The sequence below is a fragment of the Acipenser ruthenus genome, chromosome 15, assembly GCF_902713425.1.
Source record: "Acipenser ruthenus chromosome 15, fAciRut3.2 maternal haplotype, whole genome shotgun sequence".
Lineage (NCBI taxonomy): Eukaryota > Metazoa > Chordata > Actinopteri > Acipenseriformes > Acipenseridae > Acipenser > Acipenser ruthenus.
The window spans coordinates 22,569,538-22,586,297 of record NC_081203.1 but is presented as its reverse complement, the minus strand read 5'-3'; the positions used below and the strand labels follow the sequence as shown (position 1 = coordinate 22,586,297).

At 38.5% G+C, this 16,760-nt stretch overlaps 1 protein-coding gene across 5 annotated transcripts in view; it reads right to left on the bottom strand.

Moving 5' to 3' along the window:
* LOC117973989 (kinesin-like protein KIF26A) overlaps positions 1–16,760 on the bottom strand; it is a 115,972-nt gene that overhangs the window by 16,158 nt on the left and 83,054 nt on the right. For all 5 annotated transcript variants that reach the window (XM_058987474.1, XM_058987475.1, XM_058987476.1 and 2 more), the window contains 5 exons: positions 12,694–12,877; positions 4,740–4,949; positions 4,139–4,232; positions 2,211–2,473; positions 1,418–1,601 (listed from right to left, as the gene is read on the bottom strand). In XM_058987474.1, coding sequence (XP_058843457.1) covers positions 1,418–1,601; positions 2,211–2,473; positions 4,139–4,232; positions 4,740–4,949; positions 12,694–12,877 — 935 coding nt within the window. The remainder of the gene's footprint in view (positions 1–1,417; positions 1,602–2,210; positions 2,474–4,138; positions 4,233–4,739; positions 4,950–12,693; positions 12,878–16,760) is intronic.

Here is a 16,760-nt window from a genome sequence, read left to right as displayed (position 1 = left end):
GGTGTTCGTTATAAGAAGGGTTCATTATACTGAAGTTAGCCTGTATTGAAATTTCTCAACCACAGGTTTTTAAAGCTGGTTTGTCTCCACACACACACATAAACATTCAAAGCAAGTGGTCACAAGTTTCATTAGACATTTGCGCTTATTTATCTGACAGCCATAATGAATTCTGCAAGGGCACAACCAGAGTTAAATATTAATGATGGGCTAAATGCAGTTACCAGCAGAGTCTTCTTAAATGTCAGATCTGTTGGTGTAAGAGAAATCTTGTAACAAAAAAAAACAGCTTTATTATTTTGCAGTTTTGTGCTGCAGACAAATTAGATTTTTTGGGGGAGGGACTCATATATGTTAGGTGAATGGTTGTTAGTGTGGTTCTAAACACAGGCATCTGGAAGCGAGGGGTTGTGTGTGCGTGTGCGTGTGGATATAATAAATCAGAGCAGTTTCTCAAAAACCATTATTAAATGCAGGCTTCATGAACTTGTAAGCGCTTACTTTGTAAGCACAGATGTTGCAGTTATTCATCTAGCTTGCATTGTTTTGTCAAACAGATAAGCAGTTCTAGTTCCAAATTCTGAATGCTGTGTTCCACCATCCCAGAAGCACATTGAAGGTACTTGACCTACTAGTTTTGTAAATATTGATGCTGAATCACAGTTCTTAGCACAGTGCTTAAAATATTTCATATTTTCTTACCTCTAGCTCAATCAATTTGTGTTCAATGTTATATATCTATATATAAAGGCATTTTGATAAAATAATTTACTAACAGATATGGTACTGTAGTTCTGCCCAGGTAAAACAGGTCACTTCAAATCACTCTGAGACTGCTCAGCATGCCCATGCTCTTACTTAATTCAAAGTCATGGACAAGAGAGAGATAGAAAAAAGGCAAACCAAGTTTTTCTAAGGCTGCACAGTTCCTGCTGTTGGCAAGGCTTTGAAAAAATCAAATTACACAAGCTTGCCTAATTCATTTTCAATGTTAGCCTGAACACACAGCATTGATTTGGTAAATGTAAAAGGACTAAAAATAGGTTCGCTAGGAAAAAAAATACCTTATGCCTTGTACAAATCAATACATTATCAAAAGGGCTTGCTCAACTCCAAAGAACACTTGAAATTTCAGGTCATAACATTCACTTTGGTCAAAGCGAAGTATTACATGTTACAAGAAGACCTGCACTCACTTCATATAACTTGTACAATGCAGTACATTAATAATAACAATACTAATAATGATCAAAAACAAACTATATCTGGTCCCCCAATTCATTTCAAATGTTGTACTTGCATTCACGCACTCTCTGAAAGTGATTAACATACAAGTATTCTCTATCTATCCTGGCTCAAAGGTGTACTCTTGTACTCTAAGACAGAATCAAATTACACAATACAAAAAAATACTTACTTCCTCCCTTGCCACTTTTCTCCATGCGGTACTGATAGATGTGCAGGGTGAAGAGCATGTGGGAGTTCCTCCTCTCCTCCTCATCACAGTCTGGCTTGCTGGTGCTCCTTGCAGCGATTGCTGCATCAAGGAAGAAGGCAGCCTTCTCTGCAGTGGGGGCCCTCAGCTCGCTTTGATTCTGGAGCTGTAGGGAGGGGGGGGAGAAGTCTCTTTGACTAATTGGACCCAGGCACACATTTCCTGCCCATTAGATTAGGTCTCCTGGGCAATCAGAGAAACAAATATGCACACAGAGGGAGAGGGATAACCAAAGGTAATGGAAAAGCACGAGCAGTATACTTCCTAGTGTGTTAAAATTCAAGAGGAAGATGGAGCAAATATTACAGCTGGAGCTCTCTTACTGTATGTTTAGTGAGGGGAGGGTCTCGTGAGACGACAGGCTTGGATAAAAGAAGCTTAGGCTAGAATATTCAGAATATGTATTTATTTTCTTTGTCAGGATGCCAGACAGCAAAACAAAAAAGCAACACATTATGTTCTACCTAACAAAGTGATTTTAATAAGTGTTTTTTTGACAATATTCCATATGACCACATGGATGGGCTCCAGATCCTCACTTTGGAATGCAGGTTTTGTATTAATGGTCCATTCAGAGGACTTTATAAACAGATTTGACTGTTTTTTGCTCCCCAAGATAACAAATCTGCTTTGGGCATGGCAGCAGGTTCAAAATGCAAAATGTGTTACAAGGGAAGATATAAAAAATGCCTTAAGCTGAGGCTGATGGAGGTACCTGGGTTCCACAGATGGGATCCTCCCGGAGGTAGACCCCTGGAGACTGGCCATCCTGAAGGCTCCCACTGGCCACGTCCGACAGCAGGTCCTTGAGAGTCTCGTCCTTGCCACAGATCTCCACCGCTGACACCCGGATTGAGAAGCGTGTGCCCGTCTTCTCCTTGCGTTCGTTGATCAGCTTGAAGAGCCAGGATATCGCACAAGGGACGATCCCCAGGTTCTGGGTGGAGTTATCTCTCCCGATCATAGTAAACGTTTTTCCTGAGGGAGCGTGGAGGGAAAGAAACGGAAGTCAGTACATTCACATAGTAAAATACATATAGTGCTGGATATAAGAAGGAAATGAATATATAAAATAGCAACATTTTCACCAGGACATAGAACAGTTGTGGTGTCACCTCATAATATATTAGAATAATACAACTCAATACATAGTCATTCTATTTAAGGAAATACAAGAACAATCAAAATACATTAAACAAATCTAATACTCTAGTGTCACTGCTATTTAATGTTAATATGAAATTTCAATTTATAATCCATGCATATTGTCAATTACACCAAAAACCTTAAATCTACACAACCAAGACCCAGAGAACTGGAACATTTATGTATTATCAAAATCTATGTGTCTACATTTACATGTTTGTGTTTCATGATTATGCCAAGTGGAGGACACCAAGATTCCTCCATTAACAAACGGTCAAGAAATGGTTTCCAAAACGCCCTCCTTAGAGATCTCATCTCATGTACCAATGGTGTTGGTGGCATTACTAACATCTGTAATGAGATTGTATTCAAAGTAACTCTACACAGGATTATCTAAATCCTGCATCAGCGAGATATAATTAATATGTATGTGTATGTGTATAAACAGAAGACAGGTGCTACAGCCAATTTGGTTTCACGCCTTTTACACATGAACCACTGAAACCCCACAGCCGAGTTGAGAGCACAGCCGCCCTTCTGCTCTGTGAGTTTGCTGCAGTTCACAGCAGGGGCAGGACTTTAGGCACAAAGATCTCAATGATCTTGCACGAAGGGTCAATGCAGCAGTCAGTGATAGAATGATACCTCAGCGGTAACATGTTCATATTTTGACTTGCCGTACAACAGTAGCACAGTGGTTGGAACCCAAACATGCTGATAATCCATTGCAGTGCCAGTGTGTTATCTTATCACGCCACTGTGCAGTATTTGTTCAAAATTAATTGTGGCAATATAGAGCTCTGCTAATGGTTCTTCAGCGACGGAAAGTGAAAGAAAAAGGACAAAGTACACCTTTTAGTCCCCTCTTGTGACTCCTGATCATGTCATTAGTTAAACACACAGTAACGTTTACTGTAACTATTTTTATTATTTCAAGTGCCGAGAGGTTTGTAGGAAAGTAAATGGCTCTAACGCATACTGAATCCTGCTTCACACTAAGCATTGGGTATTATGGTTTAAAAACAACGCTAACTAAAAGAGAATATATTTTGGAGGCTTGCTAAAATGTCTCGGAGCCAAATGAGTACATTAATTAAGTCCTTGACAAGCAGCATAATTAACGCACCTCTGGTGCACTATAGGGGGGTTATTGAAATAGTGCTTTTGTAGTAATTTTTATTTATTTATTTTATTTATTTTCCTTAGATGGGGAATAAAACCAATATCACCCAATTCAATAAGAATGTATTCAAGGAGAAAAGTTTTTTATAATTTCAACCTTGGGAACTGAATACATGAAGCCTGTTTCTTTCCGGACGCACAATATGTTAAGTTTGCAAAGTCAAATAAGAGAGAGAATGCTAACACACACACACACACACACACACACACACACACACACACACACACACACACCAGCTTTATTGTTCCACTAACTGACAGCATGTAATTACCAGGCTGACATCGTAATTAACTGTAACAAATTTAAGAGCTCACCAAGCTTGACATGACCGAAGCAGAATATACAGCCATCTGCACCGTTCACAACAGACTGAATGACTTCTGCTACTGTTCCTGAGCACACCTCCGCCTAAGAGAATAATACAGATGGGGAAAATGAGACTACTGGCATCCAAAACAAAAAAGACAATAGTGCAGAGTTCTGGAAAAAAAAACTGATATACACTAAACCTTTTTTGGTTGCTTTGAGCAAGGAAGGATTTTAATTCTAAGGTATCTCTCAAGTCTATAGCCAAGAAAGAGATAATAGATGCAAGATTTGTTTAACATTTGAGAGGCTTCACTACATGCCGGCTGGGGCTTGTTTCAATTAAGGTAATCCCTTCTTAAAAGGTAATGCAAACAGGTGATTTTGCATACACTTGTGTTCCGTACGCACAGCCTGAATCATACTTTTGTCTACTGTAATAAACATTTTTTTCTCCTTAATCATTGAAGAATTAAATATTTGAATGAGATAATGGCCAACTGTTCAGTCCAGCCACACTTTCCTTGTTAAATGCCTTATTCTCACTTTTCCACGAGTGGATGTTAAAATTTCATTTGATCTCACTTGTTCTTTCTTTCTTTCACTTACTTGTGAAGCATCCTGGGTGAAAACTGCATCAAATGCGAACATCTTTGGGGCAGCAACAACAGTTCGTCTGTGACCTGAGTTTGAGTGTCCATTTGCCGAAGGTTCGTAAAGGGTCAGCTGTTTCTTGCGAGGGTCCACCTTCAGGAAAGACATTGATTCGGACGTGTCGTGCGCTCCTTGAGAGGGGCAAATGCGCACCATCACCTTTACCTGAAAATCAAGATGGCAGACACCTTTTTTATTTATTTATATTTATTTAAACAGGAAATTAACCCATTGTGGCCAAGGCCTCATTTACAAGAGGGTCCTGTCATACACAAACACAATCATACATAAAACACCACAATTAATACTTGTGTGGTCCATTCTTAGACAATAACAACGAATAAACAAAGGAGCAGTAATACAGAGTTTTATTTTTTTTTTCTTTTAAACATGGACTAAAAGAAAAGCAATGACAAGGAGTTTTAAGCAAATTCCTAATGCGCTCTCTTTAACCAAAAAAAGAGAGGTTATCAAATTCCATTCTTAAACCATTTGAAAGTGTTCCAGGTTTTTGGGAGTCGATAAGAAAAAGCCAGTTCTCCTAATCGTGTCCATATCCTTGGGACTATCAAGCTACCAGAATCATGAGATTGCAAACTATAGCCAGCATGGACCTTTTTGAGCAAAGTACTATGATAATCAGGAACCATACCTTTAATAACTTTAAAAACGAAGCAATACCAGTGATAAAGCCTTCGATTTGCCAATGAGAACCATCCTAGTTTTTTTTAAACATCTGGCAATGATGTGTCAAAAAAGGTCACTCTAAAACAAAACAGCAGCATGAATGATATATTACATCCAAGACTGCTTGGAAGCAAACTGATAGATAAAAATCACCAAAACAGGTAGAATAGTAACAGTCACCAACTTTAATCTGCTAGCCTGAGAAAAAAAAACCTTCTTATTCCTAAAAAAGAAACCTAGTTTAGGTCCTAATTTTGAAATTAGTTTATCAATGTGATAATTAAATGTAAGATGCTTATCGATCCATATTCCTAAATATTTATAGGAGGAAACTTTAAGTGATTCACCATACAAAATAGTAATAGCCCAGGTCTGATTGCTAGTTTTCTTCCTGTTGTTATATAGGATAACTCGTTTAACAGGCTTGACACAGCTTCATACCGTCAAAGCTTAGTCCGGGGAGATATTTGGAGCTGCTCAAGTACTTTGCGGGTATGTTAATATGTACGTCTGTCACCACAGTAGGCACTGCAGCACTGTGTCAGTTTTACTAACCATACTAATACAAGCATTGCCCCCAAAAAAGTGCTACAATACATAAACTAAAAACATGGTTTAATGAACATATAGCATTATCTAACAAGCTGGAATCAAGTTAGTATTCTAACTGTCAGAATAAGGCCTTCAAAAGACTTAATGTTTCTTGGCATTTGCAGAACTACAATAGTCTGCTCGAGGCAGAATTTCTATGCGTGTCTGTTTCTTCAGTCCCCCCTTCAGACCTCACAACCTCAAAGCTTGTCAGTCCGAGTACAGAAAGGTGAACTCTTGTGCTGGAGAAACACAGTGTAACAAGTGTTTCTGCTTTTTAATTTTTTTTGTTTTGTTTTGTTTGGCGAGTGGAGACTGACAGAAAGTTGAAAAGACTGGCCTAGAAAACGTACAGAACCTGAAGGTTTAATGAAACAGCTGTTTCCAATAAGGAATACCATTGGATAGTCCCCATGGCAATCTGCACAAAAATCTCCTAAAATCTACAGAGACAAATGTCTTTTCTGTGAAGAAAATGTCCAATTCTGCAGCATTTACTTTTCAATGAAAAATAGAAAAAGTAAGTCACAGTTAGTTAAGTAAGCAATAACCCACAACAAATTTGCCGGAAAAAAAACCTCCACTACTGCCGAGCACATTGTTCTTTTGTTTCCTTTATTTATTTTTTTAGATATTCTTATTATTATTTAAGTACTGTTTGAAAAACTAAAAATATAACACATTATTTACATGTTTTATACAGTTTGGGAAGTAAAGTTGACGTTTCAAATTACTGTTTCCCCTCGTACAATAATTGTGCTCTGAACCTTTATTTTCTCTATTCCTCCTACACTGTGCCATCTGAGTTGAAAAGAAACCACTGCACTCCTAGGCCCTTTTCACAACGCAATTACAAGCAGGAACTAATTGGAAAGCACTAATTGAGGTTAATGCAGTTGAACTTTTCATCACCGCCACTGGTGTAAACTTGTTCTGCCTGTGTGGTTATGCTAAGCGGACTTAGCTCTATGAAGTCGCTCCTGTGACAGATGTCATCTAAAGCATAAGCTGTTACGTGATAGGTGGCCACAAACATGCTTCGCAGACCGTGTAATATAGGGCCCTGAGCAAAGAAAAGCGGTCCCGTTTTTACCAGCTATATCCATTTACACCCACTTTAACATAAACTGAATTTATCCATTATATATTTATTATTTACACAGGAAGCCTGAGACTCGACTTTACAGGTCATTCGATCTGCCACTCATCCCCAAAGAATTCAACACAGCAGGCCTTCCTGTTTGTGGTTTGCCCAACGAAGACCACCCAGCTTCAGTTTTGAAGGGCAAAGTTGCCTGAAGAAGTTTCTAAATCTACGTTCAGAGTGCTGTGCTATATACATGTCTTCACATTTATTAGATGTTTAACATAGTTTTAAACACTTCTTTTGTTTTGCATGTCCTGCATTCCGACTCGACTTAACTGCTGCCATAAGGAATGCGTGGAATGCCATTTAAACATTGTTAAATGTTAGGCAAAGGCGTTTGTGTTTTTATCAACAGAGCCACTCTGATGCGGTTGTCCTCGTTTCCTTTGCAATAACTACAAACAGCCCAGCAGGAGCAGCCAAAGTGATAAGAAATTCAATCTTGGATAATAAAGGGCTTCAGGTTGAAAACACAATTAAAATGCCTCTCACATTCACCTTGATATCAGGCAATAGGTATGTTTAATTCCCTTTTTTTTTTTTTTTTTTTACAGTTGTCTCAAGCCCACTCTTTCATTGTATTTAATCTATATTGTTACAAATCCAGGGCTGATCCCATGTCTGGAATTAATTTAATTCTAACAATGAACCACTGCATTCCTAAAGCTCAGTGTAAACTCCTTTTTTCATTTCTAGGGGTAGCATTATGACTGACACAAACATATGCCTGACAAACTACTTTTGCCATGACATTTAAGCTTGTTCCTATATATACACATCTGTGGTAGCAAACGACTCCTTCTAAATTGACTTTCAAAGTAACTAAAATACCAGGCAACATTTTTTTTTTTTCAGATATAAGAGCTCGACAGATTGTTTCTACCCTTCGCTTAGTGTGAACTGTCAGACTAATACAAATCTTTACACATGTACCCCAGAGTGTAACAGCCATTTCAGCAACGGGAGTCTGTTCTTCAAATTAATCATTACCTTTGGCATTTACCACAATCTTTCCTTTTCATAACGCTACACAACATATTATTGACTATGCTTTGAGTATTGTGTCTATTCTGTTCTAACAGTTCCTATTAAAACCACCTCCCTATTACATCCATTACACCATTATTACCCCTTCAAAGCGCAATACTGCCACAGTAAATTGTGTAACTTTGGAACCAGACCAAGAGAGGCACTAGGTGTGTGATATCTAGAAAATGCAAAAGAACAAACACAGATGTATGTGGGTCATTCCACCCCAACTCAACTAAAAAAGGGACATTTTCATCTCAGATATTCCTAAAAAAAATCACCTGGGGGTTTTCAGACACACTGAGTTCAGAAATGATAACCATTATTTATTTTTTTTAAAGATTCCCCTTCGACCTGTGACCTTGCAAAGGTCAACCTAAAGTGACAAAGGAACCTTGACCAGAAAAATCACCCTGGGTGCAATTTAGATGCTACCATCATGTGTAGCACCTCGTTCTACTCGTATTGAACAGGACGTTTCAGAACAAACTACTAGCAGCACCCTACTCACTTCTGGCAAATTGCAAGATGAGGGGTAACTGACAAGTTTTATTCGAACTTCAGCCTAACCCTTTACCCTGTAGGGGATGTGGGTCCTAAAATGTAAGTACTGCTGTAAGAACCTTAGGAACCCGTCTTCCAAATTCTGTGAAAAACTTTTGGTTTCAAGTCCCACCACTAGTCATTAACCCCCTTGAAATTAGAATGTTTGCTATATGTACCAACTTTAGGCCGTAATAACTTGTGTGGGGGGACTCCAAAAAATCACCCAAAGATATGTTTGGACAAGTTGGGTTTTAAAAACGAAATTCAAGTTTTTTCTTAAAAAAAAAAAAAATTCCCTGTTTGCAGCACCGTTTAAATACACCTGTCTCTCATCGAAGAACTCAACAAAGAAGAAGAAGAAGAAGAAGAAGAAGAAGAATCTTGGCTTCAGTTTCAGCTTCTTTCTAACCACAGGTGTTCTCTTTCCAACAGTGCCAACAACAGCTTAAAATACATAGGACGTTACTGTATAGTATATTAACTAAATAATGCAAGCTTCATATGTACAATATATGAACATGGATAATGTTTTCTGTATAGAGTATTTGTACTCTTCACTTCTGGCCAAGTGCAGTTAGGTGACCTCTGCAGCTTACACAATGAGGTAACTTTCAATGTGACGAATGAGTCTATCTCGGATAACACCAACCAACAGCAGAGGTTATGTGTGTGGCAATGTGCACTGTATGTGTATGGTGACTGTGCAACTAGGTTTTGTGTAACAGTACATAGTGCAGTAATAATATATGAATACAATAGATATGTTTATGTATTGGCAATACTGGATTGTCAGACCTCATGTGAAGCAGTTCTATTTTAAGCTTGGCTGTATTTAAATTGTTGAAGACTGCTGTTATTTGCATCTTCCACAGAACAGTTTTGGCAGATCATCTTGCTGCTTGACAAGATCTAAGCAGGCTTGAATTAAAAATCTGTGTAGCACTTTGCAGAATACAACTCCTGTATGCAGGCCTTAATAGTACTCCAGCTGAATTAGGATGCCACTTAGCTAGGGCATAATGGCAGAGATGTCTCCACTAAAACTGCAATGTGTGATTAATTATCTTGCATAGCACATTCATGTCAGAAAGTGAACTCAAAGTTCTTTCCAATGGTAATATAAAAAGGTTGTTTCAGCCATGACTCCCTGTATACCAGTAACATTAAATCTAAATACTTCCAAAGAGAGACCACACAACCATTTTGTTTATGGGATTCACATTGTGGCGGCTCCATTTTACCAGTTAGGATGCATAAAAGTTTCATTTGCTTCATTCTACAAAGGAAGGACTGTTTTACATCTAAATGATTTGGGGTTTATTGGTCTTTAGTGACTTGTCAGATAACCGAGAAAACATGTTTAAAACTAACAGCAAATACAGGTAATAACAGCAATTGTTAACATAAGGCTTGTGCATTCACATCTGCCCATTCAGTGTCTTCATAAAGCACAAACTGTGTTCAACACTCCATGGCAATCTGATGGCGCACTGCTTTAAGGCAGTCACTACAACACATAATTGATCACATAGCTGCTTCACCCTTTTGTTTCCCCACCAATAACAGAAGTGATTAAACAAGCATAAACATTTGGTGAACTTTGGTGAAGTGAGTTTTGCTAAGTCCAAAAGGCAAGCAAAGCAACTGGCACTAAATTTCAAAGCCATAAAGGAGACAAAAACTTCACTGGTAAAAAGAACTACCCTATCACCCTCAACGAGGTACTGTAGCACAAGTAATGTCCAGGCATAATGCAGCTCACTAAACAGAAAAAGAGAATGAGGACGACCACCAAAGTTAGTGAATACTTCCTGCGAGCAAGACTTCATGACATTATCCGGACTACCGTTGGGGGGATGGGGGGGGGGGGGGACTGCACTCTCTCTTGCCTGTATCTTTTGAGCATTTGAATTTTCTTTCCAAGTCAGCCCAGCACACTTGAAAAGCTGTGTCCAATGCACTGCCTACGGTTTCCTGTTGCGGGGGCCAAGCAAGCTGTTATAAATGAACAACGTATGAAAGCATGATATAATGTGCAGTGTAATCCATCTGTTACGATCTACACATTCGTCAGGCAGGGAGATGTAGAGGGAGAAAAATCGAAGGAGTTCTAACAGAAGGCAGAGCCATTTTTCTTTCTCTAATGCAGACCTTTACAATGCTAGACAAATGATGCTACAGGATAAAGCACAGTGACACAATTTCATATCCCCGCTGTGCTTTCCACGAGGGGGAGAGTATTAAAACCATGCAGAACTGTTAATTCAGTACAGACAAAGTTGTAAAATTCAAAGCAAAAGGGGCCATGCCCACAGCAAAGTGCTGACAAACTGGGACGCTTTTTAATGCTCAGGTTACACACAGGACAAACAACGCTAAATAACCGATACATTTGCCAAGGTATTGAATACATCAGCATGTACAGTAAATCTATTTATTCTAGATCAGTTAAAATGATTACATTTAAAAAGAAAACAACTCTTAAGCACTAAGTGTTTGTTTAAGTTGAGTAGCATAGACTAACATTACCCTTGTCTGCACATGCCCACTGTTGAATGTTACTGGGCTTTTCTTTTTTTTTTTTTTTTTTAGAATGGGCAAATTGCCTTCTCCATATTAAATGTAAGACATGGGCAATTCACTAGCCTCTCATGTCTTTAAACACTGATGTTCACACACATACCAAAACATTTGACTACTTGACTTAACAGTTTTATCTTTCTGTCTGTGATACCGATTCTGATCCTCACAAACCCAGGTATTTAAATGCCAACATACAGATGCCAAGAAAGAACTGTGACCATCATCTAGAGGGTGAACAATTACCAGTCAGCCTGGAAAGGTTTAATTATGTGCATTGCTTCAATTAGACAGGGTCCTTCTGCTGTGAAGAACATTCAGCACACTACAATCCATCTCCATTGCAGCTTTGAAGCTGAACTTTCCCTTATGTTGCAGCTAGACCTGAACACACCCCCCCTCTTCTTTAACAGTAATAAAGATGTACTCTACACACCATGCGTTCAATGAACTATTTCTAATTCATGTTATTTTAATGTTTCATTTGCTTCTGTTCATTTTCCATATGCAAATCAGAGCTGGGTTGGTTTAATACCCGTGGAGAAATTAAACTGGCCCAGCGTAGCCGCATTAGGCACTGCCCTGTTGGATTGTCATTCCAGTGTATGTTTATTTGTGATGAATAGTGACACTGGAGAATGAAGTCCTTCATTCTCCCACAGAACAGGTGTTGTACAGGCTGGGACCATGTACACTTTCCTCACACTGCCCAGCCCTTGAGGGTCCTTTCTAGAGACTGAGGGACTGCATGGCCATCCTTGGTGCTCTTCCAGTAGGCAACTGGGCTGAGACCACCAGAACTAAACATTACTTTGTCAGTGACTACTGATGGACTCAAACCAACAATCTTATGGTGAAAAGCTTCCTAACCTATTTTGTATCCTTTTCATATAGCCCAGAGGTCCGTCCCACCGGCTATTCCGGTAGACTGCTGTCATGTCTAGTTTGTAAATCCCCTTGGTTTGCCTGAACAGCAGCACTTTAATCAACCAGTCTGAAGGAGTTGCACCGTCTTGTACATGACTGCTGAATGACGATTCAGTAAACGGGATAGTGTGAAAAATTCATGGTGTGAGGAATGAAGGCGATTATATCATCATGTGACCCTCTACAATGTTGTATTATTAACGTGGCTCTCCACATTTCCTTTTAAATTGATTATCACTATTGCAGAATCTTACAATGGGGAATTGGGAAAATCTCCCCCCCAAAAGTGTTTGAATGTTTTATGTTGCCTGTGATGTTCCAATTAGCATATTTGCAGCCAGTGCGGCATGTTCACTGCTTCCAACATACAATAGAATATGAAGAAGCAATTTCTCTCCATACCTTTCCCATTCCTGGGTTGTCCTTGACCTTTGACACAGCTCTCAGAAGGCATGGCGGTGCAGGGGGAGGGGACAGCTGCAGAATTCCACTGAAGCTGGTTGGGTAGACTGAGGGTTCCTGGGAATGAGGCAATGGCGGGTGATGCTTCTTTCGCTTTGAAGAGAGGTTCAGCTTCTGTGCCGCCCTGTATAGAAAAAACAAAACAAGAGATCTTGAAAACTACCATTAGAGATGGGGATGTGGGGGGGGGGGGGGGGGGGGGGGGTTGTTTCATGGCTAAAATCTAACAAGGGACTAAAATACTAACAAATAACCAAATTCCCACCTGACTAATTTGATTTAAAATGATAAATCAATACGGTACATCTTATCCTGTGTGCAGAGATCATCCCTTGAATAGAACACTACACCAATTTTCAAGAATAAAATACATAGAAATAACAATGAAAATACAAACACAACTGGAACCTTTAAGAAAATATTACTGAAATTGCAGAAATATAAAAGCAATTAAATTCAAATTGCTACAATCTGAACAAGGTAAAATACATTTAATCCCTTAATGCTACTGGTGTAAAGTTTCTCCGGTTGCACTTTTAAAAAAATAAAAAATAAATTGTCTCTCCAAGACACAGCACCTGTAGGCCTACACGGATCTAGACTGCACCATTTCGTGACAAAATATATTTGGGGGTTTTAAAGCTATTCCTGTGTACTATCTTTATTTGTGTGATTTATAATAACGTAATATGTCATGTGTAGCGTGTCTTTTATTGTAAATACGACATTAATGCTCACAGCTTGAGCAGCCAGAGTCCTTCAGCTTTGTTTCGCAGCCATCTCGATTACACAATCTCCAAGAGACACCCTACACATGATCAGTGACGTGCGGTGGATGAAATGTCTGGGTAGGCATTACTGTCAGGCCACATTACTGGATTTCTTCCAAAAATGATGTTTCTCGCAGATGGAACGAACAGAACCAAAAGCAGTCAAGGCCTCAGCTTTTTTTCGTCCCTTAGAAGTGCATATAGAAGAGTAAACAAAGAATGCGTTAACAGATTCTATCTTAATACATGGTATTAAGAGAAGCAGCTTTTGTGGCTATCTCATTCCTCCGACACAGAACTTGAGCGTGTAAACAAAAAAGCATTATCGATCTTTTTCATAGTTACACAAAATCCAAAACAAAATAATAAACAAAATATAAAAAAAGATATACTTTTTTTTATATAAAGGCAAGCACACGATGTACTAACTTATAAATAGATCACAGCATGCAACATACCTAAATATGACAGACATGGCAAGTCTTTATAAATAATGTTAAATAAGTAATAAATCGGATTTTAAACATAGCACACATATCCAGTATACATTACACAGTGCAAAACGTATCTCATACCTCAATAAATGTGTCGATATCTAACATCATTCACATCCGCACAACAGCTGTTTGTTGTCATCGCAGCCTGTTTTACAAATCAGCTCACTTCATTCTAATCAGATTTTATCCAAATTCAACATGTACATATACATATAATGGGCAGATACAGGTGTAGCCAGACTGAGACGCACTTACTTCTTTCAGAGTGGAGTTTCAATTAGGCTGTAACTTTTCTTAAATTGTTTTAGCAGCTGTGGCCCCAAAAAAGCCTGCTGAAATCTAAGCCATACCAACAAAACAAAAAGAATCTCCCTGTCGCCAGTGAGGCCAGTTGGAATGAACGGGCGATAAAGTTTTGAAAAGTGATATACTCTAATCTTCTGGGTGACCCGTCCACAATAAATGACATTTCTTCATAAAGTTGAGGACAGATAAGGCACGTCTCCCTCTATTTCTTTTTAATAGAATATATTTTAAGTGTCTGTATAACCGACTCAGAAAACTTCAACCCTTATCGACATTACCTAGTAATAGAGTGCTAATAAAGACATACTCAATGTGAAAATTGCTTTCCAAGACAACAAACAAACATACGCCTACACTTTGGCACCTCTGAACAAAGAAATGTAGACAACCACAGAATGGACCGGAATCGTTAGCTGGCTTGTGAAAGCAGCACAGCACAGACCAATTCTGCTGAACTGTTGCAGATTACATTGATGCAACAGAATAGCAGCAGACTTGACGAGCAAATAGTGACTAAGAAGTTTTAAGATGGTATTGTACTGGTACATTAATTGGGAACAATATGTTGCATCTAATTAGGGTCAAACCAAGTGAGAACATTAATTAAAAATGTTAAACAAATACATAAATTCGTGTTCTCTCTACATAGTACTCTGGTACCCTCCAGTTTTTCTGTGTCAACCGCCTACAGTAGCAGGATGTTTACTGCATTTAAAATCTGTAATTTAATAGTTGACCTTCTATAGTGCTCTATAATGCTGTAAAAGAGAATGAAACAGGATATTTAAAAGGAAAATGCCCTTTAATTTCCTAATATTGCATGTTTAAATTAGCTTCAGTACAAGTAAACATTTTGTTATTTGCCATTATTTTTTCCACTGAAAGTATAATCAAGGTGGAGTGTAGCAGGATTTTTTACATTTTCTGTTTGCCATTTTTGGCATATTATATGACTCCACGCCATTGAGGCAGTTCTAGAGTGTGGCAGAGAAACAAAGTGACAGACGTGTGGCTGGATAGACTCCTGACAGAGTGGCACTTTACGTTCAACCCAGGAGGTGCAAACCGCGAATTAACACAGGAACCCATGAATAATTCCACAGCTCAGCAGCTCCTTCAACCACCAGACACAGGGACATCCTAATGCCTCCAATGCCAAAAAAAATAAACGTGTCTTTAAAAATACTCTGTCCGACATTAATAAAACAACAAAATAATAGAGTTTTAAACTGTGACCAAGATTTATATTTTAAGTAGGAAAACAGAAGTCATTCAAAAGTTTAGACTCAAAGGGGCACATATTCAAAATTATTACCATAAGCAAATGTGACGAAACTAGTGCCATACAACTACAAAGTAATATAATTCAAGGTGGAGTTTAACTCCGACACTTGTCTTGGTCTGTGCAATTTTAACATTCTGGTTATTTGAACTTAGTAACGCATCTCAGTGCTTGCATGGTGTCAAGCAGACAAACAGCTGCTGGCGACTGTGAAGCAAAACAGGTTGCCAACGTCTAATTCTCTTTTCAGTGATAGATACCCTGAATTGCATTCCACAAGGAATAGTCCTGTATTATGCATACATATAACATACATAGATGCTGAACATATATTGTCATAAAAAAATTAAAACACTACGTACAAATCCACAGTAGATATACAATATGAAACATCTGGATGACCATATACGGACATATGTAAAAACTTACACATTTCCCCTACTGAAATGTAGGGGATTGTATACTTCAGTCACATACAAATAAAATATGTGTACACATGGCAGAATTTGAATATAAATGTATATATTTGAAATATTTAATAGATCTGACTATTACACTGCTACCACTGGCAGAGGAAAGGTGGTATCTGGTTTCGTATCTCATAAAGGCAAGTGTCAGCACTAAGAAGGCGTTCTTTATGGAGTCCTATATTAACAGATACACTATCCAAGTTGACTCCATACAGGATTTGAATTTGTTGTAGATTTACTCTAAAAAGCACCATTTACAGCCAAGCTTCCCTGACACCATGCTGGGTAGACGGCTAGGAGCTGGAGTGTGTCGAGGTGAACGCAAAATTAGATACATGTTTTGTGACCTTTTGGCACATAAGATTATGCACTACCAACTGAGCAACCTATACTCATGAAATTGAACCTTCCTTTGACTCTCACTTTGTGAATTAACATGATATCAAAGCAGGCTTTCTTTAGGTAGGTACCTGTAAAACATTTTTAAGCTTGATTAAAACACAGATGCAATTTTGCTGAGGTAAGTTCTTCAGAATTTGCATTTGCTTTTATTGTGTTATGCCATTCTGATGTGTTATTATTATTATTTGTTTATTTAGCAGACGCCTTTATCCAAGGCGACTTACAGAGACTAGGGTGTGTGAACTATGCATCAGCTGCAGAGTCACTTACAACTACGTCT